Here is a 12052-nt window from a genome sequence, read left to right on the forward strand (position 1 = left end):
TCTTGACACACAGTTATGAGTGTAATCAGTGTAATGGAGAGGTTTTAGAATCATTACCATGTGTATGTCTGTATAATCTGTCATCTGATTCCACTAATGTGTCAGAATTGCAAATCATTCTAAATCAGTTTAAAAAAAAAATCACTGTAGATGTACTTAGTACAGTACAAACCACCTACAGATAGTTTGGAATTCAGCTACTTGGTTATCACAAGACATCTGTTCTTCTTTTATTTAGAACCCACATGTCTATCACATTGGGGGGATGGAAAACATGTCACTTTACAGTATTCCCTCCAATTCAACACATAATTGAAACTTCTATGAGATGCACTGTTTCCCAAGCCCTTACTATGGACATTTTAGCACATGACTCTTGAAAGAATAGATTGGTTTCAGGATTAGACTGCAAATCTCTGCTGTGGTTTAGGCATCTCCCATTTGTCTACCCCCTCCCCCAGCCCATCATTATTATTATTATTATTATTAACAGTATTTATATACCGCTTTTCAACTAAAAGTTCACAAAGCGGTTTACAGAGAAAAATCAAATAACTAATGGCTCCCTGTCCCAAAAGGGCTCACAATCTAAAAAGATGCAAAAAGAACACCAGCAGACAGCCACTTGAATAGACACTGCTGGGGTGAGGTGGGCCAGTTACTCTCCCCCTGCTAAATAAAAGAGGAGCACCCACTTGAAAAAGTGCCTCTTACCCAATTAGCAGGGGACCCCAGCCCATCATTGGAAGCAGCCTTTTCAGCTGGCCTTGTGGATGGGCCATGCTTTCACTCACAGCCTAATCCTCCACCCCCATGGATGCAGCAAGCCCAAAATAGCTACTGGAAGGGCAGTTGCAAAGGGGGTCATCCTCCACAGCATGGAAGGATCTATACTCAGACCTGCGCTAGCAAATTCACTAGTGTAGGTCTGCAAGGACCCAAGTAGAGGGATCAGAGTGGAAGTGGGCTAGGATCTGCCATTGCCACTGAACTTGTTCCCTTCCCAGAGCCAATCTGACCATCCCTGCCCCCATGGTCTCCCCAGTCTGCCCTCCCTCTGCTCCTGTCACATCCTTGTTCTGCCCTTCCCTGTCCCTGGTCTGCCCTCCCTCCACTCCGTCCTTCTTCCCCCACAACCTTACCTGCCTCAGAGGGTCAGGGAGATCTGCCAGCGTCGCCTCTGCTCATGGTTGGAGTGCTTTTTATGATTCCTGAAAGGCAGCTAGCACTGCCTGGATGCTTGTGGCCTTAGAGAAGCAGCTCCCTCTTAGCCATAGGGCACAATCCTAACCAGGTCTACTCAGAAGAAGTCCTATTTTGTTCAATGGGGCTTACTCTCAGGAAAGTGTGGTTACGATTGCAGCCTTAGCTACCTAGGTGCAACATGGTGATATGGTGATATATACTTGCTTTAAAGGTTTGTTGTGGTGAGGACAGCATCATGATAATGTATGTGAAGTGCTTTGTACAGTCAAAGTGCTGTATACAACTGCAAAGTATTATTACACTAGTTACTAGTTACTTATAGTGGTTCTCAAATTGTAGGTCTGGGACCCACCAGTGGGTCATGCCTCAATTTTTGGTGGTCTACAAAACTGACAAGGCAGGTTAGGCTATGTGCATCAAGGGTTAAACAAGCTGCTGCCCAATCACCATTATAGCCAGCAGCCTCTAGGACAGCCATTTTCAACCACTGTGCTGTGGCACACTGGTGTGCCTCGAGTGGTCCACAGGTGTGCCACAGGAATTTGGGGAAAGGGCATTTATTAATAGAGCCAATGGGAGATGTGAGCCCCCACTGGCAGCATGGTGTGCCTTGTCAATTGTCAAAAACCTGGTAGTGTGCCTTGACCATTTTAGTGCCTTATCAGTATGCTGTGAGATGAAAAAGGGTGAAAATCACTGCTCTAGGGCCTCTAAAACGTTTGAGAAGCACTGCTCTAGTACATTTGTTTTGGCTTTATGTGGTTGTTTTATGCAAGATACCCTGAACGGTAATTTCATGTATATGAAATTCCAAACTTAAGAACTAAATCTTTATGTTGAAGAAAAAGTGGAGGGGGATTCAAGACTGTCCAATGACATTTGAATTTCCAAGTATTGCATTCCTATCCAGATTAAGAATCCAGTTCTATACTTTTCCATGCCGCAGCGTGAAGCAGATAGGAAGGCTTGGGAGGGGAAAGAGAAAATATTTTCCTGTACCTCCCTCCATAATCCTCCTGATCACCAATGGGGCTCCTTGTAGCTGTGCCAGTTCTTCAGCTGGTGCAAGTCCAAGTAGACAAAGGGGGTGTGTTCGGAAGTTAGGAAAGGGATAGCATTCAGTGCAAGTTGCCCACACTGGGTTCCACCCCCTCCTGCTTTTGGCATGTCTCCCTCCCACCCCCTGTTCCACCCCCCAAGCCATTCTGCCCTCCTCACCAACTGAATTAAGTCGGTGGGCCTTCCTCACCCTGTTGCCATGCAAGGGGCTGCTGCAGCCTCCCCAGCAGCATTACAGTAGTGCACAATTTCATGCACTGCTGGAGTGCCAGTTGCAACAGCCGTAAAGCAGCTACTGCTGCTGGAACACTATTTCCAGTAGCCTTAGGGCCCAATCCTATCTAGTTTTCCAGGGCTCATGCAGTTGTGCCAGTGCAGTGGGTGCTGCATCCTGTTGTCACTGGGGCTTTTTCAAGGCATGGGAACATGTGTTCCCTTACCAGGGACTGCATTGTGGTTACACCGGAGCTGGAAAGTTGGATAGGATTGGGCCCTTAGAGACCTCTAGGACGGGGCTGTAGGTGACAGAGATCCATGACTGGATGAAGGAGGACAAAGTTAGCAGAATACCTGAGTAACTCTTGTTTTCTTTTTGATGGACTAATATACTTTCTTTACCTTAGCCCAGCTGTTTTCAAACTCTCAGGGAGAATTTGAGCCGCTCTAAGTCCTTGCGGGGACAGGGGGAAGGCAGCGACGCAATCCTCAGGATTCACTCATTTGCGTCACTCAAGGGGCTGCAGGGGCTTGCTGTACTTACCAGAGCCTTCTGCAGCCTCCGGGGGTGAGGGGAGCCCTGTGTGTCTGCCCGGCTCCCCAAGGCTTCAAAAGTGAAAGTGGAGCGATCGCATCCTGCTTCCATAAAACCGGAGCGCGATCGCTCCACTTTCACTTCTTAAGCTTTGGGGAGCCCTGCAGACTGACATGTGGGGTTCCCCGCACCCCCGGGAGGCTGCAGGAGGCTCTGGTAAGTACAGCCAGCCCCTGCAGCCCCCTGAGCAACGCGATCCTGGGGATGGCGTCACTGCCTCCTGCCTGCCCCCACCCCTTAAGGGGGCAGAGGCCAGGGCCCACAGGTTGGGGAATCGCAACACCCCAGTTTGAAAACCCCTGCCTTAGCCATCATTCCTTGAAACATATTTTCTCTCAGACAGGATCCACAGGGTTTGGGGGGGATGATATAGAGAGATTTCAGTAGCTCAGGTGCAAGATGCAAGGCCTTCTGTTGGAATATAGTCAAATCAAAGTGTATTCTAGAGCATTAGGGGATAGTTCATTTTTATATCATTATAAACACAGGTGTTGGCGCTTTTGAGGAATCAGTGCATGTGGTCTGAGCTCTGAGATAGATGCAGTTTTCTGTTTGTCCCCCAAGTGGTGCCCCTATTACCGGGCTTTTCAAAGTTAGTCAGTAATTACTAACTAAGCTTTATGAAATCAATGTACCTGGCCATTGAAATAAATGTATGTTTTTAAAGAAAGGGGTTTCAAGTTCCCCTGTCTAGTGAATACAGTGTGTTGCTATTGTTCCAGTACTACATTTCGAATATGTTAGCACAGGTGTAGCGTCTGCAAACCAAAAGGAATCATTTTTCAAAAGTGGTCATTTCCCTGGCTGTTTCTTGCAGGCTTCAAGGTCTTTCGTGTTGATAATATTCACCCTGGACCTTGGCAATTCCCCAGTGTACAAAAATACTGGAGGTTGATTTCATTGTGGTATGGTTCTCTGGATGTGGATTTCCATATAGCAGGGCTTTTCAAACTGCCTTCTGCCCCCCTTAAGGGGTGGGGGCAACCAGGGGCAGGGAGGAGGCAGTGGCGCAGTCCCCAGGATCACGCCACTCTGGGGGCTGCAGGGAATTAGAGGGTAGGTCCTCTCCTGGATTGAGACCTGGTTGAAGACCAGGAAACAGAGAGTGGGTGTCAATGTGCAATTTTCACAATGGAGAGAGGTGAAAAGCTGTGTGCCCCAAGGATCTGTCCTGGGACCGGTGCTCTTCATAAATGACCTGGAGACAGGGTTGAGCAGTGAGGTGGCAAAGTTTGCAGACAACGCCAAACTTTTCCAAGTGGTGAAGACCAGAAGTGATTGTGAGGAGCTCCAGAAGGATCTCTCCAAACTGGCAGAATGGGCAGCAAAATGGCAGGTGCATTTCAATGTAAGTAAGTGTAAAGTCATGCACACTGGGGCAAAAAATCAAAACTTCACATATAGGCTAATGGGTTCTGAGCTGTCTGTGACGGTCTGGCTCAGCTGGTAGAGCTGCCACCTTGTATGCCTGAAGATCTGAGGCTGCCAGTTCAAAACAACCAGAAGTACTCGAGAACCAACGACATGCTGATATACTGATGAGCTGACCCTCGGTGGCAGAGAGGAGTTGCTGTCAAGTGGAGCGTGGGAGGCGAAGGGCCAGAGAGAGGCCCGACCGGGAAGGAATCCAGCTGGAACAAGGAGTTCTATGAAAGACTAGAACTATTCAATTGTAAAAATCTCTACGGGGGTTTAGAACAGCCTGCCTATGTAAACCGCCTTGGATTAAAGTCTGAGGAGAAATCTGATGACCAAAGAAAGGTGGTATATAAATACCTGTATAAATAAAAATAAATAAATCAGGGGAGAGATCTTGGACAGGTCGATGAAAGTGTCGACCCAATGTGTGGCGGCAGTAAAGAAGGCCATTTCTATGCTTGGGATCATTAGAAAAGGTATTGAGGACAAAACATCTAATATTATTGAGGCACGGTGACCTTTGAGCCTAGAGCCACTGGGTAGCCCAGTAATACTATAGCGTACACACAATGGTAAAGAGCTGCTTGATTTTAAAAGCAATAAGGTTAGTCTGACTGACTTTGGGGCCTGTGTTATATGTGGCCTGTGTAAGGCTGTGTTATATGACAGAAGGTGACAGAATAACCAGGGTGACAGCAACCTGGGTAACATACCATGTGCAAAAAGATTAAAAGCCACATTGCTAAAGCATGGAAACACAGAGAATAATGAAAAGCTGTTTGAAGCAAAATTGCTAGTTTCACAGAAGTTTTACAGAAGCAGTTAGGCCTCAAAGTCTGGACTGTAACTTAGATAAGCAAGTACCAGCAGGAGAGATGGGCCTCACTACACGACCTTGGCAGAAAATACACTTAATGCCAGAATGCACTAGAGAGACTCTGTAACTCTTAGATTTCATACTTTCATGCTGTAAGAGCAAAGTATACATATGGAGACCAAGTAACCTTTGATACCAAACCAAAGTATGTACCCAAAGTAAAAGGGTCACAATAGTTATATAGAATTAGCCATAGAAGTAGTTCTTATGGAACCAAAGGTTTGCTTGATTTTAGAAAAGTCTTAAGAACAGACAAAAGCTTTAACATTGCAGAAAGGCTTCACAGGTGTTTCTATGTTGACATTAGCATAGGAGAAAGGCATGCAGAAAGAGATAATGGTACCAATTGAAGTACATTGTGTCATCTCTCTAATGAGGATGGTAAGGAGACCTGTCAAGGAAGCCCCTAACTGGATTGATGGATGCAAGTAAGGGTCAGTACTGGGTCAGTACTGGATAAAATTATATTATAGCATCCCCTGCTGGTTCTTGAAAACTTTTTAATTCAATATGTTTAATTTCACCTTTTTTGGAAACCTGTAACTTGAAACTCACCTATGAGGTGTCTCTAAGGTTATCTCTAGCCTATTAAGGGTTAGCCCCATCAATGATGTCAAATCTTCAGCGAATGAGAAGTCTAGAATTGAGGACAAAGCGCTGTAAGAGGTATAAAGGTTAAGGAACAGCATTCAGACGGGGCTCCATGCTTTGTGACATGAGTGCTGTGGGCCAATTGTATACAATTCAAATAAAAGTCTGTGAACCTTCACCCTTGAGTATCGAGTCATTCTGAGTTGCTTATCAGCCGTGCAACATTATAATTCCATTGTACAAATCGATGGTAAGGCCACACCTGGAGTATTGTATCCAGTTCTGGTCGCCACAACTCAAAAAGGATATAGTGGAAATGGAAAAGGTGCAAAAGAGAGCAACTAAGATGATTGCTGGGCTGGGGCATCTTCCTTATGAGGAAGGCTACAGCGTTTGGGCCTCTTCAGCCTAGAAAAGAGACGCCTGAGGGGAGACATGATTGAGACATATAAAATTATGCACAGGAAGGAAAGAGTGGATAGAGAGATGCTCTTTACACTCTCACATAACACCAGAACCAGGGGACATCCACTCAGATTGAGTGTTGGGAGGGTTAGGACAGACAAAAGAAAATATCTCTTTACTCAGTGTGTGGTTGGTCTGTGGAACTCCTTGCCGCAGGATGTGGTGAAAGCATCTGGCCTGGATGTCTTTAAAAGGGGATTGGACAAGTTTCTGGAGGAAAAATCCATTACAGGTTACAAGCCATGATGTGTATGTGCAACCTCCTGATTTTAAAAATGGGCTATGTCAGACGCAAGGGAGGGCACCAGGATGCAGGTCTCTTGTTATCTGGTGGGCCGCTGTGAGATACAGGAAGCTGGACTAGATGGGCCTATGGCCTGATCCAGTGGGGCTGCTCTTATGTTCTTAAAAATTCTGCTCACTTTCTTGACACCTTGGAAGTCACACTCAGACATCTCAGGAAGCACACCTGATTCACAAGTCACACCATGCCATACCTGAAGATCATCTGCATTAAGTTAGCATGACTATAAATGCAAATAAACATGAAATCACTGGAATTCAACCAGAATCCATTATTGTTCTGATGCTTTCAACAAAGATAAATATTTGTACAGCATTTTCTATTATTGGCAACAGATGGGAAGAAAGCTTGTGATGTAATAACTAACGATATGACATCAAAACTGTTTTCTCATAAGCAATATAATTAGATTGGGAATTTATTTAGGAGACTGGAAGAACAATCCTATGCATGTGAGAGTAGGGGCAGTGTTTGCGTTTGGGGGGGCCATGAGCACTACCTGAACTCCAGAGCCCAGGTCATCCGGGCGCGTTGACTATAGGCCCAATCCTATCCAATTTTCCAGCACCGGTGCAGCCGCAATGCAGCCCCGAGGTAAGGGAACAATTGTTCCCATACCTTAAGGAGGCCTCTGTGACTGCTGCCCCACCACAAGATGCAGTGCATGCCCTATTGGCACAGTTGCACTGGCACTGGCAAACTGGATAGGATAGGGCCCTGAGTCTCCTAGTTGAATTTTGGCCTCTGTGGCAGAGGTTTGTTGGGTGGATAGACCTGGGCTCCTGCCCAGACCTGAAGCCCAGATCTACCAGCCTCTGTGGTTGAGGTTTGCTGAGTGGGTAGACCTGGGCTCCCACCCAGACTTGAACCCCAAATCTACCTGCTTCCCATCCCAGTGGGTGCCCTTCTTGCTGACGCAACAGTTTGGGAGGGGCCACACACCCATGGCCCCCTCTTGGATCCACCCTGACTCAGAGGTAAGTCCCACTGTGTTCAATGGAGCTTATTCTCAAGTATTGCAGCCTGACACAACAACAAAGATGTTTCTTTTTAGTTTGTCTGAAGGAAAAACACCAAGACATGAAATTGCTTTGTATTTATATAGTTGAATTGAATAGGTTCTTCTTCTTGATAGGAAAGATAAACCTGCACCGTCAATTGCCCTGTACTACAGTTTTCTAATAAGAACCAAAATGAATTTGGGGAAGGACATTGTCGTTTTACAACACTGTAACATTACACATTTGTTAGAAGTCCAATTTTGAATTTAATTATGACTTTTGCCTTCTTTTTTTAATAATTGGTTTTGTTGGTTTTCTTTCAGCCATAGAAACATTGAACACTGAACACTGAAAAACACCTTCTTCAAACTATACCCCAGCAGGCAGGTTTTACGATACTATGGGAGAACTGCAGTAATTGAAGGCCTCAAACTGCCCAGGGCCCCCACAAACCTAAATCTGTGCTGGCTAGAGAGAAAGAAAACAGTGATTGTGATATTCTTTCAAAATTATGTTCTTTCTCAGTATGGAAATTCAATTCCAGAAGCAAACACAAAGTTAGTCCATTCTAGCCTCTGGGTCTCCACCTGTATAAACATAATGAAATTGGTGACATAAGTACAAAGCTAAAGAACAATCAGAGGACACTGTTATCAGTAAAGTGGAAGTTTTGTTCTTTCTTACTACATATCTTACAGTTAAACATACTTGTGGACCAAGTCTGTGCATGTCTACTTGGAAGGAAGTCCCTCTGTGTTCAGTGGAGATTACTCCCAAGAAGCCTGCATAGGAGTGCAGCCTAAATAAGGAACAGAGCATCTTTCAACACAATTCTATGCACATTTAGTCAGAAGTAAGTCACATGTTTGTTCAGTGGGACATACTCCCAAGGAAGCTTGAATAAAATTACACTGTTTTGACTGAACATTTCATATGTTATTTTTAATATCCTTTATATTTTAGCCAGTTTAGGAGTTTGTTTTGATCACTTGCCATTGACCTCCAACTGAAGGCCCTTCTGCACCAGCGTATCGCTGTTGGAGCGCAGAACGTGACCGTACCATTGAAGCTGGGCTTCTCTCAACTTGTTGGTGATTGGAGCAATGCTGTACCGCTCCCAGATGTTGTCATTGCACACATGGTCAAAATGAGTGATACCACTGATCCAACGCAGCATCCATGACAGTGAGGTGATGTTCGGCTTCTCTTGTCGGCAGCCAGCATTCAGTTCCACAGATTGCGACTGGTCAGATGACCATCCTGTAGATCTTTGACTTGAGATGGTCACTGAACTTCTTGTTGCAAAGGACACTGGTTATCGTGCGCCACTGTCCAGGCTGCGTTTACTCGCACAGTGGTCTTGTGACTCAGGCTGCTGTCAGACACAATAGTTGAGCTGAGGTATCAAAAAGTCTCAGCATGTGGTAGGTTGATACCATTTAGGTGGATTGTCCCGAGCTCATTGGGGTACGTTGTCACATACTCTGTCTTCTTGACATTGAGGTGGAGGCCAAACAATGCAAGACAGTCACTCCAAGCTTGTATTTGCTGCTCGAGGTCCAACTGGTTGTCAGACGTGAGAACAACATCATCTGCATAGAGAAGTGTCCGTGGCACCAGCTTCTGCATATCACGGGTGATGACGTCCTTCACCGTGATGAATAGCAGTGGAGAGAGCGCCGAGCCTTGGTGGACGCCAACAGTAATGTGGAAGTATTTCCATGTTCCAACCGCGCCCTGCACACGACTCTTTGGGTTCTTGTATAAGAGCTTCAGCCATCAAACAAGTTCTTCTGGCACTCCTTGGCTGTGCAGCGCGTACCAGATGACATATTGCAGCATGCGATCAAACACCTTTTCAAGGTCAATAAAGGCAACATACAGTGGCTTTTGCTTCTCTCAGTGCTTCTTGAGTAGGAGACGGGTGGCATGCGCTGCGTCTGTCATTCCACAGCTACTGACAAAGCCTGCTTGGTTCGTCATGAGTTGGATGGTGTCGCAGGTGCGACATCCTTCTGCAAGATTTTCTTTGTGTGAGAGAGGAGGCAGATTGGCTGGTAGTTTGCACAGTAAGCAGGGCTACCTTTCTTCTTCCAGATCGGGATGGTCATGTTTCGTTGCCAATTGGCAGGTGTCTTTTGCTCGGCAATGATCTCGTTGAAGAAGCGAAGAACAATGATCTGGTTGAAGAATGATCAATGATCTCGGCAATGATCTGGTTGAAGAAGCGAAGAATGATCTGGTTGAAGAAGCGAAGGAACAACCAAGTTCCAGCAGCCGGGCAGCAATGTCATCAGAAGTTTCCAGTGGCACCACAAGGAGGAGTGGACTACTGCCACCACTTTATATATATATATATATATATATATATATATATATATATATATATATATATATGTCAAGAACATAAGAACATAAGAACAGCCCCACTGGATCAGGCCATAGGCCCATCTAGTCCAGCTTCCTGTATCTCACAGCGGCCCACCAAATGCCTCAGGGAGCACACCAGATAACAAGAGACCTCATCCTGGTGCTCTCCCCTACATCTGGCATTCTGACTTAACCCATTCCTAAAATCAGGAGGTTGCGCATACACATCATGGCTTGCAGCCCATAATGGATTTTTCCTCCAGAAACTCGTCCAATCCCCTTTTAAAGGCGTCTAGGCTAGACGCCAGCACCACATCCTGTGGCAAGGAGTTCCACAGACCGACCACACGCTGAGTAAAGAAATATTTTCTTTTGTCTGTCCTAACCCGCCCAACACTCAATTTTAGTGGATGTCCCCTGGTTCTGGTATTATGTGAGAGTGTAAAGAGCATCTCCCTATCCACTCTGTCCATCCCCTGCATAATTTTGTATGTCTCAATCATGTCCCCCCTCAAGCGTCTCTTTTCTAGGCTGAAGAGGCCCAAACGCCGTAGCCTTTCCTCATAAGGAAGGTGCCCCAGCCCCGTAATCATCTTAGTTGCTCTCTTTTGCACCTTTTCCATTTCCACTATGTCTTTTTTGAGATGCGGCGACCAGAACTGGACACAATACTCCAGGTGTGGCCTTACCATAGATTTGTACAACGGCATTATAATACTAACCGTTTTGTTCTCAATACCCTTCCTAATGATCCCAAGCATAGAATTGGCCTTCTTCACTGCTGCCGCACATTGGGTCGACACTTTCATCGACCTGTCCACAACCACCCCAAGATCTCTCTCCTGATCTGTCACAGACAGCTCAGAACCCATCAGCCTATATCTAAAGTTTTGATTTTTTGCCCCAATGTGCATGACTTTACACTTACCGACATTGAAGCGCATCTGCCATTTTGCTGCCCATTCTGCCAGTCTGGAGAGATCCTTCTGGAGCTCCTCACAATCACTTCTGGTCTTTACCACTCGGAAAAGTTTGGTGTCATCTGCAAACTTAGCCACTTCACTGCTCAACCCTGTCTCCAGGTCATTTATGAAGAGGTTGAAAAGCACCGGTCCCAGGACAGATCCTTGGGGCACACCGCTTTTCACCTCTCTCCATTGTGAAAATTGCCCATTGACACCCACTCTCTGCTTCCTGGCCTCCAACCAGTTCTCAATCCACGAGAGGACCTGTCCTCTAATTCCCTGACTGTGGAGTTTTTTCAGTAGCCTTTGGTGAGGGACCGTGTCAAACGCCTTCTGAAAGTCCAGATATATAATGTCCACGGGTTCTCCCGCATCCACATGCCTGTTGACCTTTTCAAAGAATTCTATAAGGTTTGTGAGGCAAGACTTACCCTTACAGAAGCCATGCTGACTCTCCCTCAGCAAGGCCTGTTCGTCTATGTGTTTTGAGATCCTATCTTTGATGAGGCATTCCACCATCTTACCCGGTATGGATGTTAGGCTGTTAGGATGTTAGTCAACTTTGAAAACGAACTGAACAGAAACAATGAGACTAAATATATCAGAGCCTGACAGGAAAAGGGAGGTAGATTTGGCAGCTGTAAACCAAAATATCTAGCTATCATCCAAAATATAATTCTAAAAGCTTCTAATCTTTACTCAGCATTACATTTTTTCTAGAATGAGTTACTTAGTGCCGCTGAAATGATTTTTCCCCATATTTATTTGCAAAGGCTAAAGTCTACTTCCAATACTAACCATAAGCAAATCTAATTATATTGGCATGCAACTTTTATCAGTCCCATTTCCTTCCTCTTGGGATAGTTGAATTGTGCTCCCAAACGTTTCTCACAGAGCTATTTCAGGGAGTCATGTTGCATTGCCTGCTCTAGCTTGCATAGTTGGGCCAATTCAGACATGTTGCTTTGTTGTAGGAGTTGTCTG

At 45.6% G+C, this 12052-nt stretch overlaps 1 protein-coding gene across 1 annotated transcript in view; it reads left to right on the forward strand.

The window, feature by feature from the left end:
* HECTD2 (HECT domain E3 ubiquitin protein ligase 2) overlaps nucleotides 1–8137 on the forward strand; it is a 71892-nt gene extending 63755 nt beyond the window's left edge. The window contains exon 20 of the mRNA XM_066619623.1: nucleotides 8057–8137. Coding sequence (XP_066475720.1) covers nucleotides 8057–8078 — 22 coding nt within the window. The 3' untranslated portion in view covers nucleotides 8079–8137. The remainder of the gene's footprint in view (nucleotides 1–8056) is intronic.
* Nucleotides 8138–12052: the final 3915 nt, after the last annotated feature.

This window comes from Tiliqua scincoides, chromosome 3 (assembly GCF_035046505.1).
Source record: "Tiliqua scincoides isolate rTilSci1 chromosome 3, rTilSci1.hap2, whole genome shotgun sequence".
NCBI lineage: Eukaryota > Metazoa > Chordata > Lepidosauria > Squamata > Scincidae > Tiliqua > Tiliqua scincoides.